Raw genomic sequence first — 25,433 nt, 5'->3', positions numbered from 1 at the left:
GGCTTTTTGGGGGCTATCAATTCCATTTTTAGTCATGGGGTTTATTTCATCTGAAATGAAGCCTACTTTGAAGAGTTTGCCCTTTTAATGAAAAATCTAAGTCAATAATTTACAGCCTTGCTGACAAAAAGGTCTCTTTAAAAAATCCTTAAGATTTTCTCAGTGAAATAGCTTTTTTCTCTTTGACTGAATTATTTGATAAACAAGGCATTCTAGTGTATTTGGCTTTGTTTATATGCTTCCTCTCCTTCAAAATGAAATGAAAAAAGACAAAAATGTAGAGAATGAGATGAAATCAGGAGTAAAAGCTAAATTAAACTGGAGACAGCTCGAAGCTTCCTGAGAGTCCTTTCTGCATACTCATTACACCTCCTATTTCCTCCCTCCCTTCTCTAGGCAAGAAGCAACATTGCATTTTATTAGCCCACGATGAGAAGCAGTACAATGTTTGCTATCTGGCCAGGCTGGAATTACTGTCAATTCAGCTGCTCTGTGCAAGAGACATTAAAGAGTATCTCTTGTTCCATACTGGGGTTTACATTTTGTCTGCAGCTATGAAGCTTTTTCAGTCTTTTTAACAAGGACAGTACAATGTCTTTGGAGGGATTATATCGTTGCCCTTTTCTTACTGCAACTTAAAGTATAATAGAGAACCATGGAGTAACTATAATGCTGTAATTAACTGGAGTGGCTCTGCTGATGTTATTAACCATGAGCATATAATTCAAGTGGCTTCTAAATAGCCATAAAGCCCCAGGAGTGACATACAGCTCCATATTCACTTCATAACCATCTGTTATTATCAAAATATGTTGGATTTTCCAGTTTATGGTGAAAGTTTTAAAGTAATGCCTGTGGGAAACACAAAAGGTGGAAAGGCTCTTAGGTGTGAGAAAAAAGCACAGGGGGAGTAGGCAGAAATTATAATACATTTGTACTAAATATTAGTTTTATTTTACTGTATCAGATCCAAGACATGCTTGTAATTCTTATTGTCCTTTTTTCTCCCCAATGCAATATTCTTTTTCATTCTAATTCTTCATTCTGAGCAATTTATGTACATCTGACATATCTGTAGCCTGCATTAGGGAGAAGTGGAAAACATGCAGTTCAAAACCATTATGACTTTCCCTGCCCTGTGGTGCAGAGCTCAGCTTGTGTGAGTTGTCATAGCTTTATTAAGGTCAACGTTCCAGCAACTGGTAGAGCATCTGATGCTCCTGTGGTTTTGATCTGAACACACTCACAATTTCCTTCCCATCTGCTTTCCTTTACATGCTAAACATTTATATTTCAAAAACTGTGTTCTTAGAATTGCACCTTTTAATTCACACACAAGCAGTTAAAAGTTTTTAAGGTGCATATGCCATCTCTGGCTTCTGGGAACACAAGACAAGAACCATGGCTGGCAAAGCAGAGTTTTAGCAGGCATCAATCCTTTTTGGCAAAGAATTGGAATTTCCTGATTTTTTTTTCTGCTTCTGTTATTATATGCAATATCATTCGAATTCTATTTTTAAAGATCAAATTTTCAGGACAAATTATTAAAAACATTAAATGGGTCACAAGGAGCTAATAAGTCAAAGGAATCCAATAAGCTGGGCAAGGTGAACTTTACCCCTTCCCTTTATCAGTAGTCTGGCCAAATGTCTCAAGTACAGCCAAGCAGCCAGGCCACTGTAGCTGTGTGGAAAGAACTGGAGGCTGAGTTGAAAACAGTCAAGAGATGGGTGAATCCAGTTGTTGATTCCAGTGTGGGGTGGGGATGGTGTTATGGAGTACTGTTTAAATTTGGGACACAGTCAGATCTGGGACTGGAGTTTGAAACTAAAGTAACCAGAGCTCGTTTATAACAGGGCTCTGAAAGGCACTTGAGGTTACATGAATGCTGCTGCTGCTACGGACAAAGAACCTCTGTTGGTTTGAGGCTGTATTATAATTAGTACTAGAATCAGAGTTAGCGTAAAGCTGTCAGAGAGTAAGCAGTGAGAAGGTGGTTGTGTTGATGAATGACAGTGAGACCCATAGGGACAGCAAATGCACATTACCAAAGGTGACTTTATATATGTTTATGGTTTGTTGAGACACAGTAGTATCTGGAGCAGAGGTCAGGGAATTAAATGAGCATGAAGTGAATTTAATATGATGGTGGATTTGATCGGACTGGTAGAGCTCAGATAAAAACTGTCCCAAGGGATGCAGAGCCAGAAGTCAAGGGAATTGATAGGACTATCAGAGCAAGGGCTTTGCCAGGCACTGGTAGCAAGATTCAGCACAGGGTTCAGATCAGAAAAACTCATGGCAGTGAGGCAGGGGCAAGGCTGACCTGGGAAGTCAGTTTGCTGGTCAGGGTTCTGGCCTTACCTAGTGGGGGTAGTAAGGGTCGGACACAGCACCATGGTTGCTGGGCAGGATCAAAATCATGCTGGGAAGTCCTTTGTGGATTGGGGTATCGATCAACAGGGTCCATGGACAGACATGCACATGCCTGTGGCTGATCTGGAGTCTGTAACTTCTGTGAATTCATTGGGTAGGGTCTGACAGCCCCGTTGGACTGAAATGGGGATCCTGGGCCAGGGCATTGGGCTGGGCCAGAGGCCCCAGGGGGTGGGTGGTCAGAGCCTTTAAGGACTATTAGTGCTCTCAGGGTCCTAGCAGTAAATGATGAGCCACTGACCTATCTTTAAGGTTCAGAATTGGGGTTGAGGCTAAAGGCATAGATTTATGAGATAGCTTTAAACGGTGTCAGATGTACCCCACAGAATTAGGATGTGGGCTAACAACAGCAGCATGGTGGTTTGGTCTATGAAACGTTTCACTCAAGTACAGTTAAGGCTAAGTTCCACTCAGTGAATAAATAAATACAGTAAAAGGCAGAGTTTATTTCTGGATCAGTATAGGCTAGGATAAGAGCTGTGAATAAGAGCTTTGCTGACTGATGGGTTAAAGCACAGCAATGGCCAAAAAAAAATGAAGATGGATTTCTTGAGTTTTTTACTTCTGGGCATGAACAGGAATACGTTGCAGACCAACCTAAAGCAAGGACAAAGGGCTTCCTTCAGAAAAATAGATGGGGTTTTGTGCATGTATCAGTGGTCAATTCAGCATGGGCAAATACTGAAAATGGATCCCACTTCCAAAGAGGTTTTGGTTGTAATTAACATTATCGATTGTTAGATATTACTAATATTATGTTTGAAGCTGAGACCAAAGTATTGGCTTTAGCAATTCCAGTGATCTGTTGAACTAGATGGAAAATTTTACAGTCTTTCACAGGACTTTTCTGAAGTCACCCCACTGGGCACACCATCACAGTGAAGCTGGCTGAGTACAGCACCACTGATCCTGGCCTTGAAAGTAAATCAGCTGGTAGCATTTTGAACACCCTCAGGGACAAGCAACAGAGCTTGCACTGATACTGTGCCAATGGGTTAGCTGAAAGTATGAGAGCACTATATAGAGAGTGAAGAACCTCTGAGCATGATGTCACTACAGCAAAAAAAAGCACATTATGCAAAACATTCCATTTTAAAAAACATGGTTTTAAACAAATACATTAATGTTCTCTTCAGTAGGAAAGGATGAAGTAACTCCCTAGACTCATCTAGCGTTCCTCCGGTGGTATCTTGAAAATACATTTTGTTGGGTTTTTTTACTGTAATAGATATTATAGAAACCTTAAAGACAACTGTATTACTGGACCATGTTACAGGATTAATGGTGCAAAAATGTACAACAATGAACCAGGTCTCAGTATGTGAATTCATGTTTCTAAATTAAAATAACTTTCCCTTCTTCCAGTACATGCTCACATTTGCCAGCCTTTAAGTTTCTAAAGCGCTCCTTCCCCTCTTGGCAGCATCCTGATGATGGTACTGATGATATTGCAGAGAAAAGTACAAGACTTTTGCAGCCCTCCTTCTACAACATGAAATTTCGGATCTGTCAAAAGAGAGTACCTCTGTGGCTATCACTGACATCTTGGCAGCAAGAAATTTTAAAAAAGACTTATTGACTCACATGAATACCAATGGAAAACCAAAATATTTTATTAACAGAAAGTAATTCCTTTGTAAAAGTGCATACACATACTGAACAAGGTATGGATTTTCTGGAGGAGGTTTGTCATAATAGCCAAGGCAGAAGAGGATAAATGATGCCTTCCTTTTGACCTCTCCGGGACCTCTTTCTCTAGGTTCTGTCCCATATTGTAATGGGAGAAAGAATACCAACAATGGTAATTTTGGACATATAAATTATATTGAATGAAACTTTCATTTGGTGTAAATGGAATAAGTTTGACTTAAAAACCCAGCATAACTCTTTTCAGCTTTCACCAAAGACACTGCTGAAGTATCTTTTTTCTTAAGTGGAGCCTACCAGTTCTCATTTGACTGACTTTCCCAGCATGAGTTTCTATTTGCAGATATTTTGCACACATTTTCTTGACATTTAACCTTGCATTGTTTAATTTGGGACTGGAGGTCAGAGTTCGGTTTTGCTAGGCACATAATCTGAACAGTGGACACTAGGGATGGCATTATTTTAAGTGTCTTCTGTTTGTGTTGTTAAACTTTAGTTCATTTTGCTGAATCCCTAATTAGTTTGGAATGTACATCTACACATTAACATGTCCATACTAAAGTATTCTGCAGTATGCTAGAATAAGGGCATGCAGTAACGGTACCACTACTGAAAAAGGAAAGTTGGAAAAGCAGTTTGCTTACATTCCTGTTTTTTGACAGACTTCTATTGCAAAGAACAGCATTATAGGAATCTGATCAAACCCTTTGAAAGTTGGTGAGAATTTTCCCATAAACTTACTTGGTATTCATTACATTATGAATGAAATTGATGATGGAATGATGTAATATTAATTTTCTGCCATGAACTGCAGAAGTAGTAGAGGTGAAGGAGATTTTTTGAGAAGGTTGTGACATTAATTTAGTACTGTTGGTTTTTACCAAGTAGCCTGATCACTGTGCTCTCCCCAGATACAAAAGCAGTATGTTTGGCCTCTGCTCCTCTAAGCAGTATCTGATAGCAACTAAAGATGCAAGAAACAAATACAAGAATAAAAAATAAATTATTACAGTTAACTGGAAGAAATTAACTAGCCCAGTGTGGAGTCAAGCCCCATTCCCAGTCCAATTTCAAGATTGCTTCAAGCACACAGGATGGAAAACTTGACGACGGTTCAAGTTTTATCATATTCAAATCCCCAGGCATCACAGACAAACATCACCTAACAAATTTGTGTTGATCCTTTATGAAAATCCCATTATTTACAAAATAGTTTGTTTGTGGTTCCTGGACTCTGTTTCTGTTGAATGGCCCTCAAGGACAGAAAAATTGAGACAAAGATTAAACACCAGGCTGCAGTTGAAAGTTGACAGATGATTTAAGAAACCTTTCCTAAAAGTAACATCATGCTGCTTGTGAAACATGTCTGGTTTTCATCTTTGCCAGCTACCAAAAAGTCAGGCACTTATTCACAAAGGCTTCAGAAACAGCAAGGTCTATTCCCCTCCAGTCCCTCTTCTTTAGTAAGCTTTTCACACAGACACCCAGCCTTTCCCCTGAGTGCACATCTGCTGCTGTCAGGCGGCGTGAACTGAAATCCCATGAAGCCACGAGACCGGATAGCTGGCAGTGCTGAGCAGGTATGCAGCCGTGACTTCTGCAGAATTTATACCTCCAGGGTGGGGCACAACTGTAGAAGAGTGGTCAAAAGCCAGAAGAGGGTTAGTCTGGGATTAGTCAGGACAGACACCTGATAATTGCAGTGTAGGACAGGGCAAGAACATGAGCTTTTACGCCAAGATGGATAATTGAGAGAGGAAGGGAGAATTCTTCTGAAGTGGAGGACTTTTGGTGATTCTTTTAGATTTTCAGAGGCACTTAGATACAGCCAGGGAAAAACTACTCTTTTCAAACATGAATGCTGACACTGAGTCAACAGCAGGTTAATTCAACCATGTAATTTATATTTTAAGACCCAAATCTGAGTGATATGAATGTTTAAATAAGCAAACATAGCCTATTCAGCAAAGTCTCTTCACTTTCTCCCAAATGAAGCACCTCTTACATTTGATTTTTCAGTGTGAGTTCTACAGATGGCTAAATCAAGACATCAAAATATTTTGAAATTTACATATAATTAATAAATACAGTTTTCCAGTCAGAAATCCCCAGAAATAAACCAGAAACCACTGGTTTACTATTTGTTGTCCTCCCTGAAGAACTTTGTGTTTAGGAAATGCCAGTGGCTGTTTTCCTAAAAAAAAAAAAAATACAATGAGGTAATTAAAAAAATGAAAAAATAATAAAATTAATTCTTTTGGTTTGTGTTTTGCTGATGATTCAAAAACTCCATCCATATGCTTATAAATGAAAGAAACAGCTATGAAGGTGCTTGCTTGTTCATTTTTATTTGGAAGAATTACCACTATACTTACCTCTAATACAGTATGGAAACCACTCCTGTGAGAACACTTGAAGCAATCATTTTCATCCTCCTATAAACTGGATTTCATTGGCAACCTGTAAATACAGTGTGACACTAAGGATGTGGATATAGGTTTAGAGGACAGTAGCTGTGAACTGGAGTGCTTTAGTGTACCCTGCTCTTTTCACAAGATACATATTTCTCTCCAACCTTGGGCAGGGTAATTTTATTCTCCCTGGATACTGAAAGCCATATTTTAGGCTATATTCTATGTCTGAGAGGGAAGGATCAAGGACTTACATTATTACATTTATATATAGATTAGTCCAGCTTGACTCAGATAGAGTAAAATTAAATTAAAAGCTGCTTACTTGCCAGCTCCTTCCTGTCAGCAGGCAGCAAGGAAGAACAGAAATGGCATTTTCTTCAAGTTCTACCTTGTTACTTACCTGTCATATGCAGTAGGTAGGCTCAGGTTGTTTTATGATTTGCTGTTGTAGAGAAGTGGCAAACCATTGTCATAATGGGAATAAGGAGGGAATTTTGATCCTGGCACTTAAACTCCAAGTCAAATGTCTGCTGAAAGAGTAGGTTTGCCTAGGGCTACGGGGTAGACTGCCAGAGTCTGGCCTCTGGTATGTGCTAGAAAGAGCTATACACCTAACGACAACACCTCGAGCAGTGCTGAGTCTCACAGCACCCCTGAGGCTCTGTGGCGAGGAGCTGTAGCCAGCACCGCACCCGCTGAGACACAACATCACCTGCCTGACTTCTTGTTTGCTCCCAGGATGCTGCTCATCCGTGGAAGAGGGAGATAAAAAACCTTCAGCTCTTCTGACCACTGAGGCTGGGATTCCTAGGTATTCCCTAGGTGAGTGGAAATAGCGGAAAACTAGAAGGCTTTGGCTTCATTTTTCACATGAAGCAGTCCCCAAAATGTCTGGCAGGTAGCAACTCAAAGATTCAAGGACTAGTGAGAGATTTAAGAAGTTAAAAAATTTTCCCTCTGACTTCCCCAGGTGAATAGGGATTTGCACCCTTCATTACAAGATGCGGGGACAGAGATAAGCAATATATTCTGATGTATGAACTTAAAAAACAGTAAAAATAACTTTGTAGATACCAACACAGAAAGTCTGAAAACTGTACTGCTTCTGAGAGGGACAAAAGAGAAAGTAATTTAAAATATATATATGAGCATTTGGAAAGACACACACTGAAGGTAGAATTATCTTTACATGGCATGCTTTCAAATTCTGTGTGTTTTCTGAGACTGCTTTTGTTACAAGGATCTTAATGAAAAAGTAAAACACATTTTTTGCCCATTCATGCCTTTGCTCTTCATTCCAGAAGAAACCCTCCAGATGTGAAATATCTCACAGGTTTGCACAGAAGCTAGAGAATGTAAAAATGAGTGTAGCCGCAATGATGCAACCCTAAACCTCTACAAAGTGTTAATATCATCCCAGGAACAGATTCAGATGAGGCATTGTAATTCAATGACTTCAATTTCTATGATCACACAGTGCTTCAGAAGCATCTTTTTTTACTGTTATTTTGTTACTATAAAGCACTTTACCTGCACAAAGAATTCCCTCAGTCATGTCCACTCAGTTTAGTATTTACCTGCTTGGACTGGAAAATGTGAAAATCCTGTCCACATGACAGATTTGGTTCCTTTGTAGTCTTACTCATCTTCTCATAGAATACATGATTTTCAGTGACTTTAGCAAAACTTACTGAGAAACAATTTTTATTCATTCTTAATAAGCATTTCTATTTCAGTCCACTGCTTGCCTAATCTCTCTGCTCTATACTGTGCCATGGCAGAGCTGTTATTTTAGATAAGAAAGTCCTTGGCATAAGCAAGCACAGTAATATGAACAGTAATTACAGGTACCCAGGCCTCCCAGCAGCATTCATCCAAGTGCCAAATGTCTGTGGTTACCTTCCAGGTACCCACAGCCCCTGTCTCTCCTGACAGCAACACTTCAGCCAGACAGTCACTGCCTGACAATTTATCAGTAGTCCAAACTACAGGAACCTGACTAACTGGGGTTTTCCTGCAGTCCAGGAATTGAACTGGATCATTCTTGTTAATCCCTTCCAGTATGCTGTGGATTCTATAAAAGCAGGTTGGTCTCAAATGTATGGACTTGAGGTGAGAGATGCTTAAACAAGTACATGAAGCTGTGGTACTGCCTTGTGCAATGTATATACCAGTAAGGAAACATACAGGAAGGGTAATGCAAGGAGGGGGAAGGCTCACTGTTCATGCCACTTTATTCAGAGGCAAAATTGTCATGACACACCTTCCTAAGAAGTCTTTGCCATGTGGTTCAGATTATATTGCAACATTTGGCTTGAAATGACCCATACTACTCTGTTGCTGTGTGAACATGTTTTATCTGATTGAGTACAAAAGTTGTGGGAAGAAAACCATGCCAAACACTGAATGTTTTCCAGGCATTTCTTTGCAAGGCGTGGTGTCATGCATAACAACAAAGACCAAATCTCAGTTTCGGAACAGCAATGGCTTAAAAGGAGAAGTCTCTGTCAGTATTTGCAATTAAGACTGAGTTAAATATTTTCTCCTCCTGAAAGATTGCAAGCTTTTGACTTGAAACATGCCTTAGTAGAGTGTCAACCTTTGCTTCAATCACAATGGCCTACCATTTGTTCTCTTTTTCTCTCATCCCATGCAAAGTCACCTGGCTAGGGTTAATTACAGCTATTCCACATGAGATGATACTGTAATACAAATAAAAGTGTATTTTGTGTATCCTAATTGTCAGCCTGAATACCTGTACTAACCAGTACTAGAGAAGTGGCATTCATAACACATTCACCAAGGACTTGATTCCCTGATAAACTAGTTTCAATATCTTCTACGATTTTGTATGTGGAACTAGAGTACTGCATCCAGTTCTAGAGTCCCCAGCACAGGAAGGACATTGACCTGCTAGAGTGAGTCCAGAGGAGGCAACCAAGATGATCAAAGGGAAGGAGCACTTCTCCCATGAGGAAAGGCTGAGAGGATTGGTATTGTTCAGCCTGGAGAAGAGAAGGCTTTGGGGTGGCCTAATTGCAGCCTTCCAGTATCCATGGGAGCCTACAAGAAAGACGGAAGGAGACTTTTTAAAAGAGCATGTAGGAACAGGATGAGGGGGAAATGGCTTCAAACTGAAAGAGAGCAGGTTTAGATTAGATATTAGGAATAAATTTTTTAGTGTCAGTGTAGTGAGGCACTGAAATACACGGAGTATTTGTGGAAGTGTTCAGGATCAGGTTGGATGGGGCCATGGGCATCCTGTTCTAGAGGAAGGTGTCCCTGCCCACGGCAGGTTGGTTGGAACTAGATCATCTTTAAGGTCCCTTCCAATCCAAGCCATTCTATGTTTATATGGTTCTTCCAAAGAGCTGGCACTTTGCAGCTTGTTACTGCAGTTTGGTACTACAGAAATGTTTCTATTCAACATTTCTAAAATCAGCATTTAACCAGCACAATAATTAATTGCTGTTCATAATACTTGTATTTCTGTGGGGTTATCTGAACTGATAGCGTGCTGATTGGTTTCTGTATTTACACATAGCATTTTAAAGGTTGCCAGGGAAACCTGGAGCACTCTTTTTGGAAGAAGAGAATCCAAATTAATTGTGCCAATCATGATTTCTAAGTAGCTTTGCAAGTGATCAGTTACATAATTTTGCTAAGATAATAGAGCCTTTAATATTTATTATTATGTTCCTAGCATTTACTTTAGGTAAAAAGAACAAGTCTCCTCCAACACGGCACACTTGGAGGACTATTGCACTTTAAATGTGGTAATCAAAAGAGCATGTTTTATAGAGCATTTTTCGTAAGTCACGACAGCGAGTACAATGTTGCTATGGATGATCTTATTACTGATTCATAAAACTGACCTTTAAAAATTAAAAGAACAAAAAAGCTCCATTTTAGGGCAGTAGTTGGGATTATATAAAAGTGGTCAGGCCTTTGTCTTGGACCCGGACGATATTAATATGCCAGTATCAAAACTGTGATCCTGAACCCCCTGTGATCTGCTGAAAGGTCAAATGGCTCTTCCCTCCCTTCCTGTAATCCCTACCTGCTGATCTGCCTGCAGCAGGCTACCCCTGGCTGGGGAAAGATGGAAAGCAAGTAAGGAAACTTGTGGGTTGAGATAGACACAGTTTAGTAAGCAAAGGAAAGAAAAAGAAAATAACCCGAAACAAAATTAGTGATGTGAAGACAATCATTGAGCAGTGGCTGTCTTCCAAAATGAAAAAAACCTCACTTGTATTTTTTAGCTGAGCACATGTTGTGTAGTGTGGGATATCCCTGCGGTTAGCTGGGGTCAACTGTGCCAGCTTTGTCCACTTCCAGCCTCTGCCCACCCCCAGCCTACATGCTGGGAGGGCAGAACAGGAAAAAAAGAAAGCCTTGGTGCTGTGCAAGCACTGCTAACAGCCAAAACACAGTGTGTTGTCAACAGTGCTCTGGTCACAGATCCACAGCACAGCACCCTACAGACTGCTCTCAGCACAATTAACTCCATCCCAGCCAGAGCCAGTACAGCAAAAATATCTGACATATGTAGGAAGGTAACTGTGCCTCTCCAAAACTCTCACACTGTCCTGCACATAGTTACAGCATTCAGGAACAGGAATATTTGGGCTCACCTTTAGAGAGATCCAAGCCCTCTTTGTGGATAGCACCCACAGGAGGAGGACTGCAGGGTATTCTGGTGAGAAGCATTCATTACCTGCCCAGGCACTGTGCAGAAAACCTCCCCTCCTTCATGAGTATGTAAGCAAATTGTGAGGGAAGATCCAAGAGGTGTGGGTGCCCAGCTGGGGCACATGAGCCCACACTGAGTTCCTGTATGTCTTTTCAGTGGAGAACAAATATATAAGCAAGATACAGTAATGGTCACAGTACAAAGTTACATACCTTCTCTGACTACTAGATTATTTAATACAAAAGATGGTGGATAGCTATCCCTCATTTTTCCTCAGAGGAAAGTGTCTGCCCGATGCTCCCAGCTGTGTAGTGCAAGCACTGGCTGCACCTCCTCTGCAGCCTGAGCAGCCACCAAGACTCATTTCAGGCAGCTGCTCTCTGCTAGCTGGCAGCAGCTCCCTGTTCAGCAAGCTTGAGATTTCAAACCCTGCTTTGAGGTGTCTAACTCAACAGGCACCAGCCAAAGAAGTTCAGTCCAAGATCTGTAAAAGACCTATAGCCCTCTTGAGCAGCATGTGGAGGCCAGGCAGGATATACCCAGACACCCAAAGCAGCAAGGCACACCTGTGTTCAGCCAACTTTGGAATACAAGCTTACCTTCAATAGTGACCTAGCCCAATCAAGCCAGGTTATAATCTCTCTTACAGTCAGGTATCATTTCCAAAAGTGAACTCTTTTCTATGCACTTCCCTAGAAGTTTCTGACAATGTTAATTGTTGTTAGATTTAAACTGTTTCAAAATGACTTCTGCCCTCCTGACTGCAGTTTTGCTCAATCCAGGCCACAGCAGAAGCGGCTAAGCCTCCTCCCAGCCCAAACCCTGCTATTAAGTAACAGCATCTACAGACATAGATGCAAACAGATGGCAAAATAAACAGTACAACACACTTTCAAACCACCATGTAACTGAAGGACCTTGTGATTGCCAAGTCCCCCAAAGTTCAATCACACTGACATGTGCAGTGCATATACCACCTTTAGTAGCTGTTTCAGGAAGCAGGATGGTTTCTGAATGAGAGTATCCCTTAACAGTCACCCTGGCAACAATTTATTCAGAAAATAGATTTAAGCCATGGATTTATAAAATCAGAGTGTTAAATCTTTTGTTGTATTAAGTAACCCATAAAATATAATACTGACCTCTTTCAATAGTAGGAATTGAAAAGCAAAAATTAAATATAAATGTGGTTTTCTCTTCTCACAGGCCTGACAGGTGCCCACTTTTCAAACTAGGGACTGACCCCCTTCAGATGTCTACACGCAGCATGGAGTTCCATGCTCCATGTTTTATTCCTTTCCTTCCAGAAAAACTCCTTCTTCTTTCAGCTTGTTGTTTTATCCCCATTTTTCAGTTGCAGACAGCAATTTTCTCTTGGTTTATACATCAGTTGGACTGGGACTAATTTTACAATTGTGACTCATCTGTCACAGGAGGACTGTTCTGTGATAGGAGCTCTCAAACATATCTGCAAAACCAAATATATATGATAGGACCTCTCAAATATTTCTGCAAAACCAAATAAATATGCAAATAACTACGAAAATAAGTAACAACAAAATCAAATAACCAAAATAATGTTTAAGCAATAAGCAATTGCTTCTGGATATTTTGGGCCAGATTAGGCGATTTACAGTCTGTCATGAAGAAGGATTTGACATGAATACTACATTGCCTTTGGAATGTAGTAACTGACTGAACAAAACATCAGGCAATATTGAAGTGTTACATACAAAGCATTGCAGTCAAAGGAGAGGCAGTGAATATGACCACTACTTTTCTTCTTGTTGTTTCATTGTTGAAACAGAAGAAAAGAGTGACAATCAAGATAAGAGGAACTGGACTTTTGTCTCTTTTAATCATCTGTACTTAGCCAACTTTCATTCCTATTAAGTAAAACTTACCCTGGTAACAATCCCCTTAAATGCTGTGAAATAAATAAACTTTCAAACGGAGAGTCTTAAAATTTCCCTGATAATTTCATGACTCTTGGAAATTTTAAGATCTTTGAAACAGACACTTTTATACAACCACTTTTATACAACCATAAATTAATCATAACTTATCACAACAGAACCCATCAAGATGAACTCAGTTGACTTTAATGTAAGTGTAATTTCTGTTTCTGTAGGTGCTCCATTACAATTGTTCTGCATTTAAATATTAGTCAATCAGCACTCCAAATGAAGTCTACCCTCACTTTTTCTCCCCAGTATAAGTTCTGGCCATACATAATGTGACTTGAATGTTGAGAGGAATGGGTATTGCTGCTCTGTCTGTGTCACTAGCCTGTACTATCACAAACACACAACTTAGGATTTTGTATCTGGTCAGTCAGATATGAGTATCGTAAGCAGGAAAAGTTATAGAACATAGCCAGCTAAAAGAAATTCTACATTTTGCTTAAGTAAGAAGAGGTGAAAGTGTCTAAAAGTGCATTTTTTTAAAAAATCCCACCCTTTTGCAGAAGGAAATAATGTTGCTGTAGCATTGACCAGAGAATGAAGAAAATTCTGTGAAGGAAAGATGCTTTGGCCCTATAATTAGACATGGGGATTTTAAAAATAGCATAGCTGTATTTTAAAGCAAAAATGGCAAAAAGGACTTCTTTTTAAGCAAGGTCAGGATTTTATTAACATAGAACATTCAAAAGGTGCTAAATATCCTCGTGATCTCAGCCATGATAAGTTTCATGACAAATCCTAAGCCATTTATGCTACTAGTTACCAGTAACGTGTATGTAGTTCTGATGGACTCATAGAGATATCAGTAAAACCTCAGTGCTGCATCTCACACAGAGAGAAAAGCTACCTAAACAGACTAAAATAGTTCCCTGCTGCAGGCAAAGGAGAACCTGCAGAAGGTCACTCTGCAGATGCATGTTGGGAAATTTACCACAGGAAGGGGCAGGGAGAAATGAAGGAAATTCAAACACACAGAAATTATGTTCACTGTATGTATCATACTCATGCAACAGCCTTTTGCATTTGTAATACAGACTGCCTTGGGGAAGTTGGGAGAAGAGTTTTGCAAGGAATGAAATTGTTCTTTCAAAAGATAAAAAAATTATACATCAATGATAAAGAGCATTGAGATGACAGAAATCAGTTACTTGTTCATATTCCACATGCTCCAGAGACATATCAATGCAGCACAGATTTAACCACTTAACCAAAATTCTCTATAGCTATAGCAACTGCTCAAGCATACCTCTCCTGCTAAATCCACAGCTGAAAATAAACATATCTTGTCATTCTTCTAAAATTTGCATCTTTGCATTTGTGCCCTTTAGTATTTCCATAATAAACTGTCTAACATGACAGTTAGAAAAATTCATTAGCAATGTGTGCATTTAAATATTGATTAACGTGTGTGTGTGTGGGCAGTTTTTGTTTGGTTGTTTGGTTGTTTGTTTTGAATAGGTTTTGGGGCATGTTTGTAAAGAAAAACTGAAACCTGATTTGGCAACACCGATTATAGGATCTATGAATTTAAATGACTTTGAGTAGGACTAGGTCCAAAAGGACATGACCATCTTTTCATCTGTAGAAATTATTTATGAGATAACCCTAACTCTTTTTTCTGAAAACACTGAAATGTCTGGTAGTCAAAAGGTAAAAGTGGAAATCATCTCAGTTTTGGTTTCAAGGATGTATGGATCAGTATTATTTGAGTAAAATAAGGAGCTCTAAGAGAGGCTCAAGAGCAATCAGAAGTAGAGAGGCCAAGAGGACTGAGCTCTGTTGTTTTGGTAGCTACACCACTGGTGTTTAGCAACTATTTTACCAGCAATAGAGATCTTGGATAGGTGCCCCTGGGTTTTAATTCTTCAGTTGAATTCAGTAAGTACCCTATTCTAATGTAACCAAAACAGTGGCTGCAGGAATTCAGTTTCCAGCTTTTCATTCCCCTGCCAGGAAACTGTTTTTCTTTTTTCCCAAATAGCTGAAAACAAAAAAATCAGGAAAATATTCAGAGAATGAAAATGGTTGAGGTAGAGAAAAAGGTAATCATTTACATATGTGCATTGAAAAGTTTTGAAAATTAGTTTTGGAGCTCTGCTTGCGCTTGCATTTCTTCTCCACTCGTTGGTCTCTAACAGTAAACTTTGTTCAATTCTGTCAGAGCCAACAGGAAAACAGTAGAATATCACCCAGCAGATTCAAACAGCAGGAAAACAGCTTTGCCAAAAAATAAGTAAGTAAATAAACTACTTTTTAAGTCACTGATAAATAATATAAATAAAAGTTTTATTATTGATGTGTCCATGCTATTATCACACACCCTACTCTAGTACACTCTTGTGTGGTTTACAGCCTGTTCACTGAACAGGAAACCACTCAGCTTCACCCTTTGCTCAAAAGCTGCTGCTAACTGAAACTATTTTGTAATTGTTAAGAGTGGGCTAGTTGGAACTCAGAGGTTTGTGTTGGTATTTTCCAAACTTTAGGCAATTCCAAGTGTGGATGCTTAGATGTAGATAAAATGAGTGTGCATTAATGCAGTCTTAATGTGATCCCTGGTCAAATCTTCATTACAAAATAACTTTTTATGTTGCTTCTGAATACTAAGTAGTGCTACTGCAAAGATCCACAAATGTTGCTGGACAGGCTGATACAGAGCTATGGTCCAGTGGGTAAAGAGAATCATGGTAAGAGAATCAACACCAGAGAAAGGGTTTTATGGTTCTTCCACACCCAATACATCTCATATATTCTCTATGGGAGAGTAATACCAGGATGCAAGAATACCACACCTGGACTAGAGGAAGTGTTATACTGAGCTGGCAGAATGGGAAGGGAGCCATGTGGAGTGGCACAGCTGCATGTGGAAAACGAGTTTTATCTCCTACCTCCCTAAGGAAACTCATCCCTCCAACAATACACTGAATATGCTAAAGCATCAAGAAGGCTGTTACAATATTTATGTCTAAAATGAATGTTTGCAAAATGAGTAGAGCTCTCTGCAACCAACTTGGAGCTGTAAGTGAACAAAAATGTAAGGTTTGACCCAAGGTTTTTGAATTTCCAAATCTGCAAAGTCATTTCTCAAATGTAGATATTATCCTTGCAGTTTTCACTCATTAATTTAAACTAAACTCTTTGAAAAGTTTCATAGAATATTGGCAATTTCTATTATTTAATCAAGTGGATATTTTTTTCTATTTTTATTTATTTAGATCTTGCCCAAACATACGTGAAGTAATGAATCAGAATATACGTCTGAAAGGTAAAATTCTTTCACTGCTGAAAAAGGAAGTACTATAGCACGTCTATTTAACCTACTTCTTACTCAGAGCTAGTAATAATCTGTGACAGATCTGAACATTCTAATATCATAAAAATTTTAAATGAATTGTAAGAAAAAATTAAAAGTAATGGATACCCACTAAGGGGATACCAAATAATGCAGAAAACAAAAAGGCGTTTACTTCCAGTGTGCCGCCAAAAATTTTTGGTTTCTTGATGGCATACACTGCAAAAAGCCATCAATAAGTTACTCTCTTGATGGGAACTGAAAATATTACTTTCTAGAAAGCAGCTGAGGGAACTTTCTTTTTCCTTCTGCTGCTACCTTTGAAGATCTCTCCTCTTTTTGCTATTTGCTGTTCCAAAACAACAAGACAATGACACAGGATTTCTAAATCTGTTTCCATGACAGATTATGGTCTGTCAAGCAAATAGCAAGCATGTGTTTAAGCTACATTAATTTCAAAAGCGAAACACTGCACTTATTTAAATTGCTGGTAAATGACACCGTAGTTCACAACTGTAGCTGTGCTGAGACATTTAATGCAAAACATATAAAATTATCTAACTAAAAAGTGGCACAACTGGCCAGATAAATTTATTTCCTGTACCATATGTTTATAGTGTAATGTGAAGTTTGCTTAAATGCATTCAATATCCATATAATATAGAAGATTTAGGGCTGGTGAAAGCACTTCTGGGAAAAATAAAACCCAGCAATCGATCATCTAACTGCAAATCCTTTCTTTTCTGTGGATAGGTGGCCTTAGCACAAATACCCACCATAACTGGTATTTATTCACATGCCTTTTTCACATCTCTGAAGTGAAACCTGCCCAGTCTTTTACTTGGTACTCTAATTAAACCTATACTATTCAGGAAGTTTCTGCCTGTTTTTCTAGCCCCTCGGTAGGCTTGAGGAATATGTCTGTATACTTGAACAGGACAAGGTTTTCCACCATAATTTTGGGCAAGACAGTAAAAAAGTGACTCTGAAAATGTCTATGCAGTTCTTCCTTGAAGCATTTCCAGCTTCAGGCTTTTTTCTACTGAAGTGGTTAGGACACACCATGAGGATCACAAGGTTTATTAAATCACAGCCCACAATTCTTTATCACTTTCTGCCACTGGCTGAAACACCACAGTGACTGAAAAAATAACACTGTGCATTCATAGATTCAGGGAAGCCAATGGGAACAGATTTACCTTCTGCTTTCCCACATAAAGGGCTATGTTTTTGATGTTGGATTTTCATGTACAAATTCCTAAACTGTCACCTTTTTAAACAGAACTTTTTTAGGTCACCATGAAAAGCAGTCAAGGTTGCCACAAAATTCACACACTGTTTTAATCCCTTACAAATTAAAGAGAAGATAATTTTTTTCCGTTTTGTCCTTTGACATCAGGCATTCTCTGTCCACTGGCAGAAACACACCCACATGTATGCCATAGAAATAAAACACCTTCCTATTATTATAACTGATAGTCTCTATTTATTAATTTCACAGGCAATGCAGCAAAGCAACAAAAAATTTTCAGACTGAATAAAATATGATCTGCCCCTAGAGCCTGAGGACTGAAACCTGATTTGGCAACACTGATTATAGTGTTGCCTACTCTAGCCAGTGCCAGCTCTAAATCGTTAGCTTGTAGTGAAAAAAAAAATGATGCCAGAAGGTCCAGCTGATTGCAACTACCTGGCACAAAGATTCTGTCCTCTTTCATCCTTGTTCAACAGCCAGTGCAGCAAAAGCCAGAAAATTTGAAGATGTCCCTGCTCATTGCAGGTGGGTTGGGCTAGATGATCTTTAAAGGCCCTTTCCAAACAAACTAGTCCATGACTCTATAATAAATTGGATGTTCCAGGGTAATAGATAGATAGATAGATAGATAGATAGATAGATAGATAGATAGAAAGAAAACAGCAGAAATAGTCTCCCCTTAGGTGTTAAGCCTCTGCAACAGTACCTCTTCTAACACCTGGACAGTGTGCAGCACTTCATATTCTGAAGGCCTGATATGTACAGCAAGGCTAACAGAGTGAAATATTCATCTTCATTACGAAAATTATATTCTTAAGTAACAGGAAGAGTTGTTTCTAGCTGGTTTGCATTCCTCAGCTAGCACAGAGGAAATATTTGGGCAGTGACCTTAGGTAGAGGGCACACCCACGGAAAAGCAGCACCAGTGCTGGTCACTCCATTGGTCCAGTGCAAAGGAGGCCTAAGAAGAAAAGCAGAGGGAAGGCTGGAGTTTATCCCAACTCCAGTGATTCATGCATAACAGAAGAGATGATAAACTGACCTGGACATCAAATTGTAAACTGATATTGGATAGCAATACATCACCCCAAAGGCTTGTTGTCAAACAGTCCCCTTTTAGCATTAAGCCATGAAATGCATGGGTAATAGCATTGATGTTTACCACTGTTATTCATTTTTTATTGTTGAGCATAAAACAGTGACTTTTTTTATTTTTTTTAGAAGTACAAAGGCTGAAAATTAAGACACTGCCTTTTTATTTTTATCCTGGCACCACCTTTAACTGGGTTTACTTCTGGTTTGCACCAGTATAACTAAACAGAAAATCAGACAAGTAGCTTGAACGAATAAATCTCCTTCCCTCTCCCCCATGAATGATCCTCCATGCAGAGATTAAAGTACTACATATACTGAATAAATGAACATTCAATGCCATCTGCTGGGGTATACAAAAGTATGCAATACTAGGCTCAAAGAACCAGAGCAACAAATGCAAAGAGAGTGTTTAGGCAGAAACTTGCTTCTTTCAAAACACAGATGTAAGGGAGGGTTGTGGGATCCTGGCTGTCCTTTATACCCTTCTGCCCTGGGATACAATTCCTGGACAAGAAGTAGTTCTGGCTTTAATTCTCTCCTTAGCACAAAAGTGTTTCAGTGCAAAATTATCCCTTTCTTCTAAGCAGTACAGCATGATGTAATTATTTGTTATTGATTGGTCTTGATAGAAGGACTTTCATGCTCTACTTTTGAAATCAGGCCATTATGTAGCCAGAGATGCAAGATTGTGAGGTTACAGGCAGCCTAAGAAAGGATTGAAACAGTCCAGAACAAGAACACATACTGGGCAAGGTCATACCATGGCTGTTTTGCACCAAGGAGTCACTGGATTAAATGCGTAAATCGGGTTATGCGCAGAGCTTGGGAGTCTGTGCTCACCAGCTCTTTGGCTCTGTAGCTCATGCTCTCCTGGCAGACAGGCACCACTGAGAACAGTTTATAGCCTGAGAGCTGGAGGGTTCTCAGTTTGGGCATTGTCTTCTGCTACTAAAAGAACAAAACATGTTTCTATTCGCAGAGGGATTTCCAGACCTGGAGTCCCACAGCTCTCACAGTTCTGCATCAAGAAGCAAAACTCAGGGGAGAGAGAGGAGTGGAAGCACATCCTTCTTTGGGTGTTTTTGGTGGGCGGGCTTAGACATGCTCATGGTCATGAATCCCATTTCCACACAGCTACTTCCTCATGCATTGCATAGGTCCACAAACTCATGGGTGGACCTGCTTCATGTCCTTTTTTCAGTATCTCTAAAATGCTGTAAATAAATACTCTAAAATCTGTGGCTGGCAGATTTTTATTCCTTATATATTAGCTACTGTATAGTTTACTACAGAATGGGACCTGCTGAGAGTTTTTCTCCATTTCATACAGAAAACAGAACTATTCCTGCTAACACCTATCATTCTGTAAGTACCACATGTTCTTCCTAAAATTTTACTTTTCTTTCACTTCCTGATGTATATTAATATTATCTTGGCTATAATACTAACAAAAAATGCAATCATCACTGGTTTTTAATGCAAAATAAGGCACAAAAATTGTGAAATATAGTTGAGAACTTCTAGTTTGTTTTAGTGGGATCTAGACTGGAGAAGTGACTCACTCACCAATTCTCCATTTATGGGCTGAATCTAAAATACACCTTTATCATAAGATCAGGTGAAAATAACAGGAGTCAAGCTGAACAAGTATGTCAGTCATAAACCTCAAGGTTAAATATGTAAGTGATACAAATGAAAGCTGAAAAGCAAACAGTACACATTTCAATGTCTTTCTATTTGTATCTGAAAGCTGGGCTTGAGTTTCAGTTCAGGTGTATAAGAGTGTAAATACCTTTTAAATCACAGAAAGATGAAAATAAAGCACAGGTCTGTGTTCAATAAGCAAGTTGGGCAAATAAAGGATGACTAAAGAAGTTTGATGTAATCACTACTTTGACTGCTTCAGACTTCACAGAAAGATTAATAACAATCAGATGCAATATGGGATTAATACCAAATAGAAGGCAGCAACAGCACAAAGAAGAATGGGGAAAGAATGGTCAGGAGAATATTTACTTATGCTAAGACACTTAGGGAACTATTTAAGAAATTTCTGAGACATTAATTAATTATCTTTGGGAATTCTCCAATAAGTCCTGAATTCCTAAAAGGATGGAAAAGAACAGTGGTAACCACAATTTCTTCCAAGAAAGAAAGGAAATCCTAGGACTTATTTGGTACCTGGAGAGATTATTAACCATAGTCAATCTGAAAGCATCTTATGGAAAAAATAGGTCTGATTATGTAAAGAATTGTTAATGTGAACCTGAAGAACATCTCATCAACTCCTTAAACTAAAAGTAATTTCCTTTTCAATAGCTATATGAATACCATAATGAGAAAGAAAACAGTAAATGAGATATATCTTGATTTTTGTTAGGCTTCTGATATTTTCCAGAAGAGTCTCACAAGTAGACACCTGGAAACCTGGTTTAGATGAAAATGCATGAAGTGTTTGCAAAACTGATTGAAAAAATACCCACTCTCAGCCTAGCTGACAGTAGTCTGCTACTGAACTGGAAATAGTTGTGCAGAGAAGAGCCTGAAAACCCAGGTACCCTGCAGGGGCTGTCTAGGCTGTGGTGACGTTTTTATGTACTGTCATAACCTCACCCTGCAACGTACTGTAAAGAACACTTCTTGGAGGTCTGCCTCAAGTTGTAACAAAGGTGTGTACAACTTGGAGAGAGTTCACAGGAAAGTAACACTGGGAATATGAGATTCAAAATCTTTTAAGTTGGTTGACAACTCAGGAAAGCTTTAAAGAAGCATATTTGCTTAGTGAGAAGACTAAAAGAAAATATAATTATAGGCATTAGCATCATAAAAGTTGAAATAAAGTGGGTAGTAATCTTTTTTTTTAGTGTCTTTGGAGGTTTAAATAGGTTTAAATTTTGGCACTCAAGAGAAAAAAGCATGAACTGAAAGGGCAGTTAACTGATAGAAGAAGATACGTCAGGAAGCTACTGAGTCCCATCAGTAATGAGAATAAAACAAACATCAGGGAATAAATTTTCAGAATAAAATAAATTTGAGAATAAAGAAAACATCAAAGAATATCCAAGTTCATGGATGCACCTACATTGTTGGTAACACGATATTACTTCCAGAGGCATGGGGTACCCTCAGCTGAGCTCCCTTGGCAGCAACCTCAGCTCTGTGCTGAAGGAAGCCAGCAGTTATGTTCCAGTGAGTAACCAGTGAGGATGAAGGGTGGGGCAGCACTCCAGAACATAATCTGGAACAAACCTATACAAGTGTATAGACACATCCAGAAACATCCTGAGTCACTCTCAGCACCATATTTCCATGGACTCCACTGTTTCTTATGTACTCGTTATCACATTCACTTGGACTGCACATTTGCTAGCACAAATCCCCCAAAACACTGTATGTTTTTATTTTGAAGTGTGACATTTTTGATGAGCTAGTTAATATATTCTTGCAAGCAACATATGTAAACAGTCAGTACAATACAAATACCACATGGATAATATTATAATAAAAGATACCGTTTCAAAAGTCTGCAATGATCATATAATTAAGCACTCTCATTATATTTTCAAGAGCAGAGAGGCAAAATTCAGAGAGATATTTAAACTGTCTCCAAAATGGCTATTTTAGGAATCTAAATTAAAAATATGGATCCTCAAACCACTTCCTCAACTACTTTCCAACCCTTCAGTTTCCATCAGAAAATTTCCCATGCACCAAAATGTCTGGTTATGGCAATCATATATTTCCACACTGAAATTAATCTTGAATTTAAAGTTATTTGTATTATCTCTATATCTCTTCTTCTGTCCAGAGCAAGTACTTTACAATGAAGGGCAAGAGTGACTTACAGTTTTCCTCCAAGTTATCTGAGGAGGAAGATGAGTACGAGACTGTAAGTTCTTCCATGCTGGAGGCCATTCATTCTTTGAGAATCCTTCCTGCCAAACCTCTACAAGAATCTGAATATGCAGGTAACATTTTCTGTCTGTGGAAACTGAGCAAAACCTAGAGTTATATAGGAACAGTACAGACTTGGAGTTTTCAGTCCAGACTTATTTTTTAAATTCAATGGTTTGACTGGAAAATAACACTGGTAGGCAGAAACATGAGAAGAGCTTTGTCTGCTTCTTCATATTCAACAGTTACCCTGATTTTCATTAGATTATGCTTAATTAATAATTACACACTCTTTTTTAAATTTTAATATCACCTTCACAGGATAAATTCTATTATCCCATTCCACATGGAATGTGCAAAAAACCGGCTGATCAAACCTATAACCATTTCAGAAAAGCTCACTGGTATTTAAGCCTAGAAACCTTTAAGATGGAAAACATACTAAAGAACACACTAAACTTTCCTCCAGATGATTATGTAGTATTCCTTCTAATGGTGTTCTCTGATGCTTTAAATAGCAGTAATAAGCAATTACTTTGAGAGTATTTCTCAAGCATTCTTAACCTTGTAAGGTAGCAGCATTAATCACCTTTTGGTTTACTAAAGCCATTCTAAATCACATTTAATGCCTAAACATACAGAGCCAATTAATATGCTGTTTATGGAAGTGAAATCTCATCATAGCTGTGCATTTCTCCAACCCATTATAAATACTCTGGAGGTTTTAAATCGTTAAAAAACTGGGGGAGAGTCCTAGATAAGAAAGACTGGAAACCATAAACCAAAAATATCTGAAAATACAGGATCAATATATCTATGAAAGCTTGCTCCAGTTCACATCAAAGTCAGCAAAGACATTTTCTGCTGATTTTTTTGTGAAAGTTTGTTTGATGGCTTTTAAAGTGAGTAAGTTTATCAGTGTGTGAAAGGATCACAATCAGTCTGGACAACCAGATATTCTACATTCTATTCCAAGACTAATTTGTCCATTTAACTTGGAAATCTGAAGTGAATTCCAAATACAGTTTTTATCTTGGTTAGTAGTAAAAACTTCCAGTTAGCAATCAGAAGCTTTTGTTGTTTATGTAAGACTGCCATAAAATAGCCAAAAGACATAGTTTTTGTTTTGTGATTTCAGATAAAGCACATTAAACAAAAAGCTGGTTTTTGCCTGTCTATTATCCCCAGTAACTATATTGTGGCAAGATACAAGAGTGAGGAAAGGACTGAAAATGTATTTCAAAAGGGTAAAATTCAATGCTAACATTTTTGTCATCTTTTCTAGACAAATACCAGTGCCCTTGAGATGTAAAATTAATGATTGACACATGCTAGCATACAACCTGTGCATTTCTTTTTGATAGCTATGGATGCAGATTTTATTAAAAGCTAAAGTAAAAATTAAAATACTCCCTAGAGAATAAAACCCCTACAACCCTCACAAAACCAGAACAGCACAACAGCATTGACAAGAGCAAAGGTCCAAATGAAAAACAAATTCAGTAATCTAACCACAGTTAAGGTCAAATGTCTGCCTTAACTGTTTACCAGCTTATGAAGCCTTTTTTTTTTAACCACAGTGAGCAGGTTAACCATAAAGCTATCACCAGGGTCATGCTATGTCCTCAATACAGCTGCTAAAATGGTGTTTAAGTTCTGAAAAAAAAAATAAAATACCATGAAAATGGGAAGACCTGACCTTAAAACCAAATTTTAAACATTAAAAGCCCTTCTTCTTCAAACATCATATAACTGAATTACTCAGGCTTGATTTTTCTTCCTCTTTTGCAGATAAACGTTGCTTAAGGCCTTCAGGTACCACTTCCCCAACAAGCGAGAACCCATCTCAGCCCCTTCAACACTCAACTGTAAGACACCAAACCTTATTCACAAACACATTTCCCTTTTCTCTAATATCCCCCAAAGTGCAGTCTATTTAAAGTCTTAGACACATCCCATTCATTTGCACCAGGCCAGCCAAGTTCCTGGAGCCGTTCCTGTTTCACTTTGCACAGATGCCCTCGCCTCCTGCTTTCACTCGTTGACTGCTGGGGTTCTGCTAAGTCTTAGAGGCATCCAGTCAGGAGCAGCACTTTTCTACTGCCATAGCTTCAAGAAGGATGGCTAACATCATATCTTTATTTTGGTTTATTAACAGATTCACACATTTGATCCAGAGGGGAGAAGAGTGCCAAATGTAAGAGGTATAATAAAAAAAAAAGTACCCATTTCTGCAAAAAAAAAAATATTAATTGCTACTTCCATATTTACCTTTTGTACATAGGCAGAGATTACACATGATAGAATAGACATGGTTTTCAGAGCAGCAGCTGCTTTCCAAGACAATCATCCTGCAAATTTTGCAGTACTGTTTCAACTATCTGACACTGAAGTAATTCTTTACAGAAGGAGATATACTTTATCTCAGGAGCTCCCTGTTCCTACAGGGGGAGGAAAAAAATCCCTTCAGTTTAAATATCAGATTTTCCTTTTCACTGTATTATAAGGACATAAGGAGCAGGGAGAATCCTATGTCTCCTAAACTCTTCCACTAGAAGGTTGAAAGATCCCTGCTATGCTTTACTTGTAATAATGTCAGGCTTTTTCACTCCCTATCCTTCTCAGACTTTTTGCATAAATATATATCATAAAGAATAATCTAATAACTGTTTTTTAATAGTAATACCAACTTTAGCAATTCCCACTAGGGATTTACATCCTAGGGTAACTATCTACAGAGGCT

At 38.6% G+C, this 25,433-nt stretch overlaps 1 protein-coding gene across 4 annotated transcripts in view; it reads left to right on the top strand.

The window, feature by feature from the left end:
* Positions 1-25,433, top strand: part of CLNK (cytokine dependent hematopoietic cell linker) — a 57,179-nt gene that overhangs the window by 11,108 nt on the left and 20,638 nt on the right. For 3 of the 4 annotated variants that reach the window (XM_048303879.1, XM_048303878.1, XM_048303876.1), the window contains exons 3-8: positions 15,316-15,387; positions 16,370-16,419; positions 20,127-20,161; positions 22,605-22,764; positions 24,482-24,558; positions 24,849-24,894. In XM_048303879.1, the coding sequence (XP_048159836.1) occupies positions 15,316-15,387; positions 16,370-16,419; positions 20,127-20,161; positions 22,605-22,764; positions 24,482-24,558; positions 24,849-24,894 (440 nt within the window). The remainder of the gene's footprint in view (positions 1-15,315; positions 15,388-16,369; positions 16,420-20,126; positions 20,162-22,604; positions 22,765-24,481; positions 24,559-24,848; positions 24,895-25,433) is intronic. The other variant, XM_048303877.1, reaches the window with a different exon arrangement.

This window comes from Corvus hawaiiensis, chromosome 5 (assembly GCF_020740725.1).
Source record: "Corvus hawaiiensis isolate bCorHaw1 chromosome 5, bCorHaw1.pri.cur, whole genome shotgun sequence".
NCBI lineage: Eukaryota > Metazoa > Chordata > Aves > Passeriformes > Corvidae > Corvus > Corvus hawaiiensis.
The sequence above is the reverse complement of the archived record's forward strand: the minus strand, read 5'-3'. Positions and strand labels throughout refer to the sequence as shown.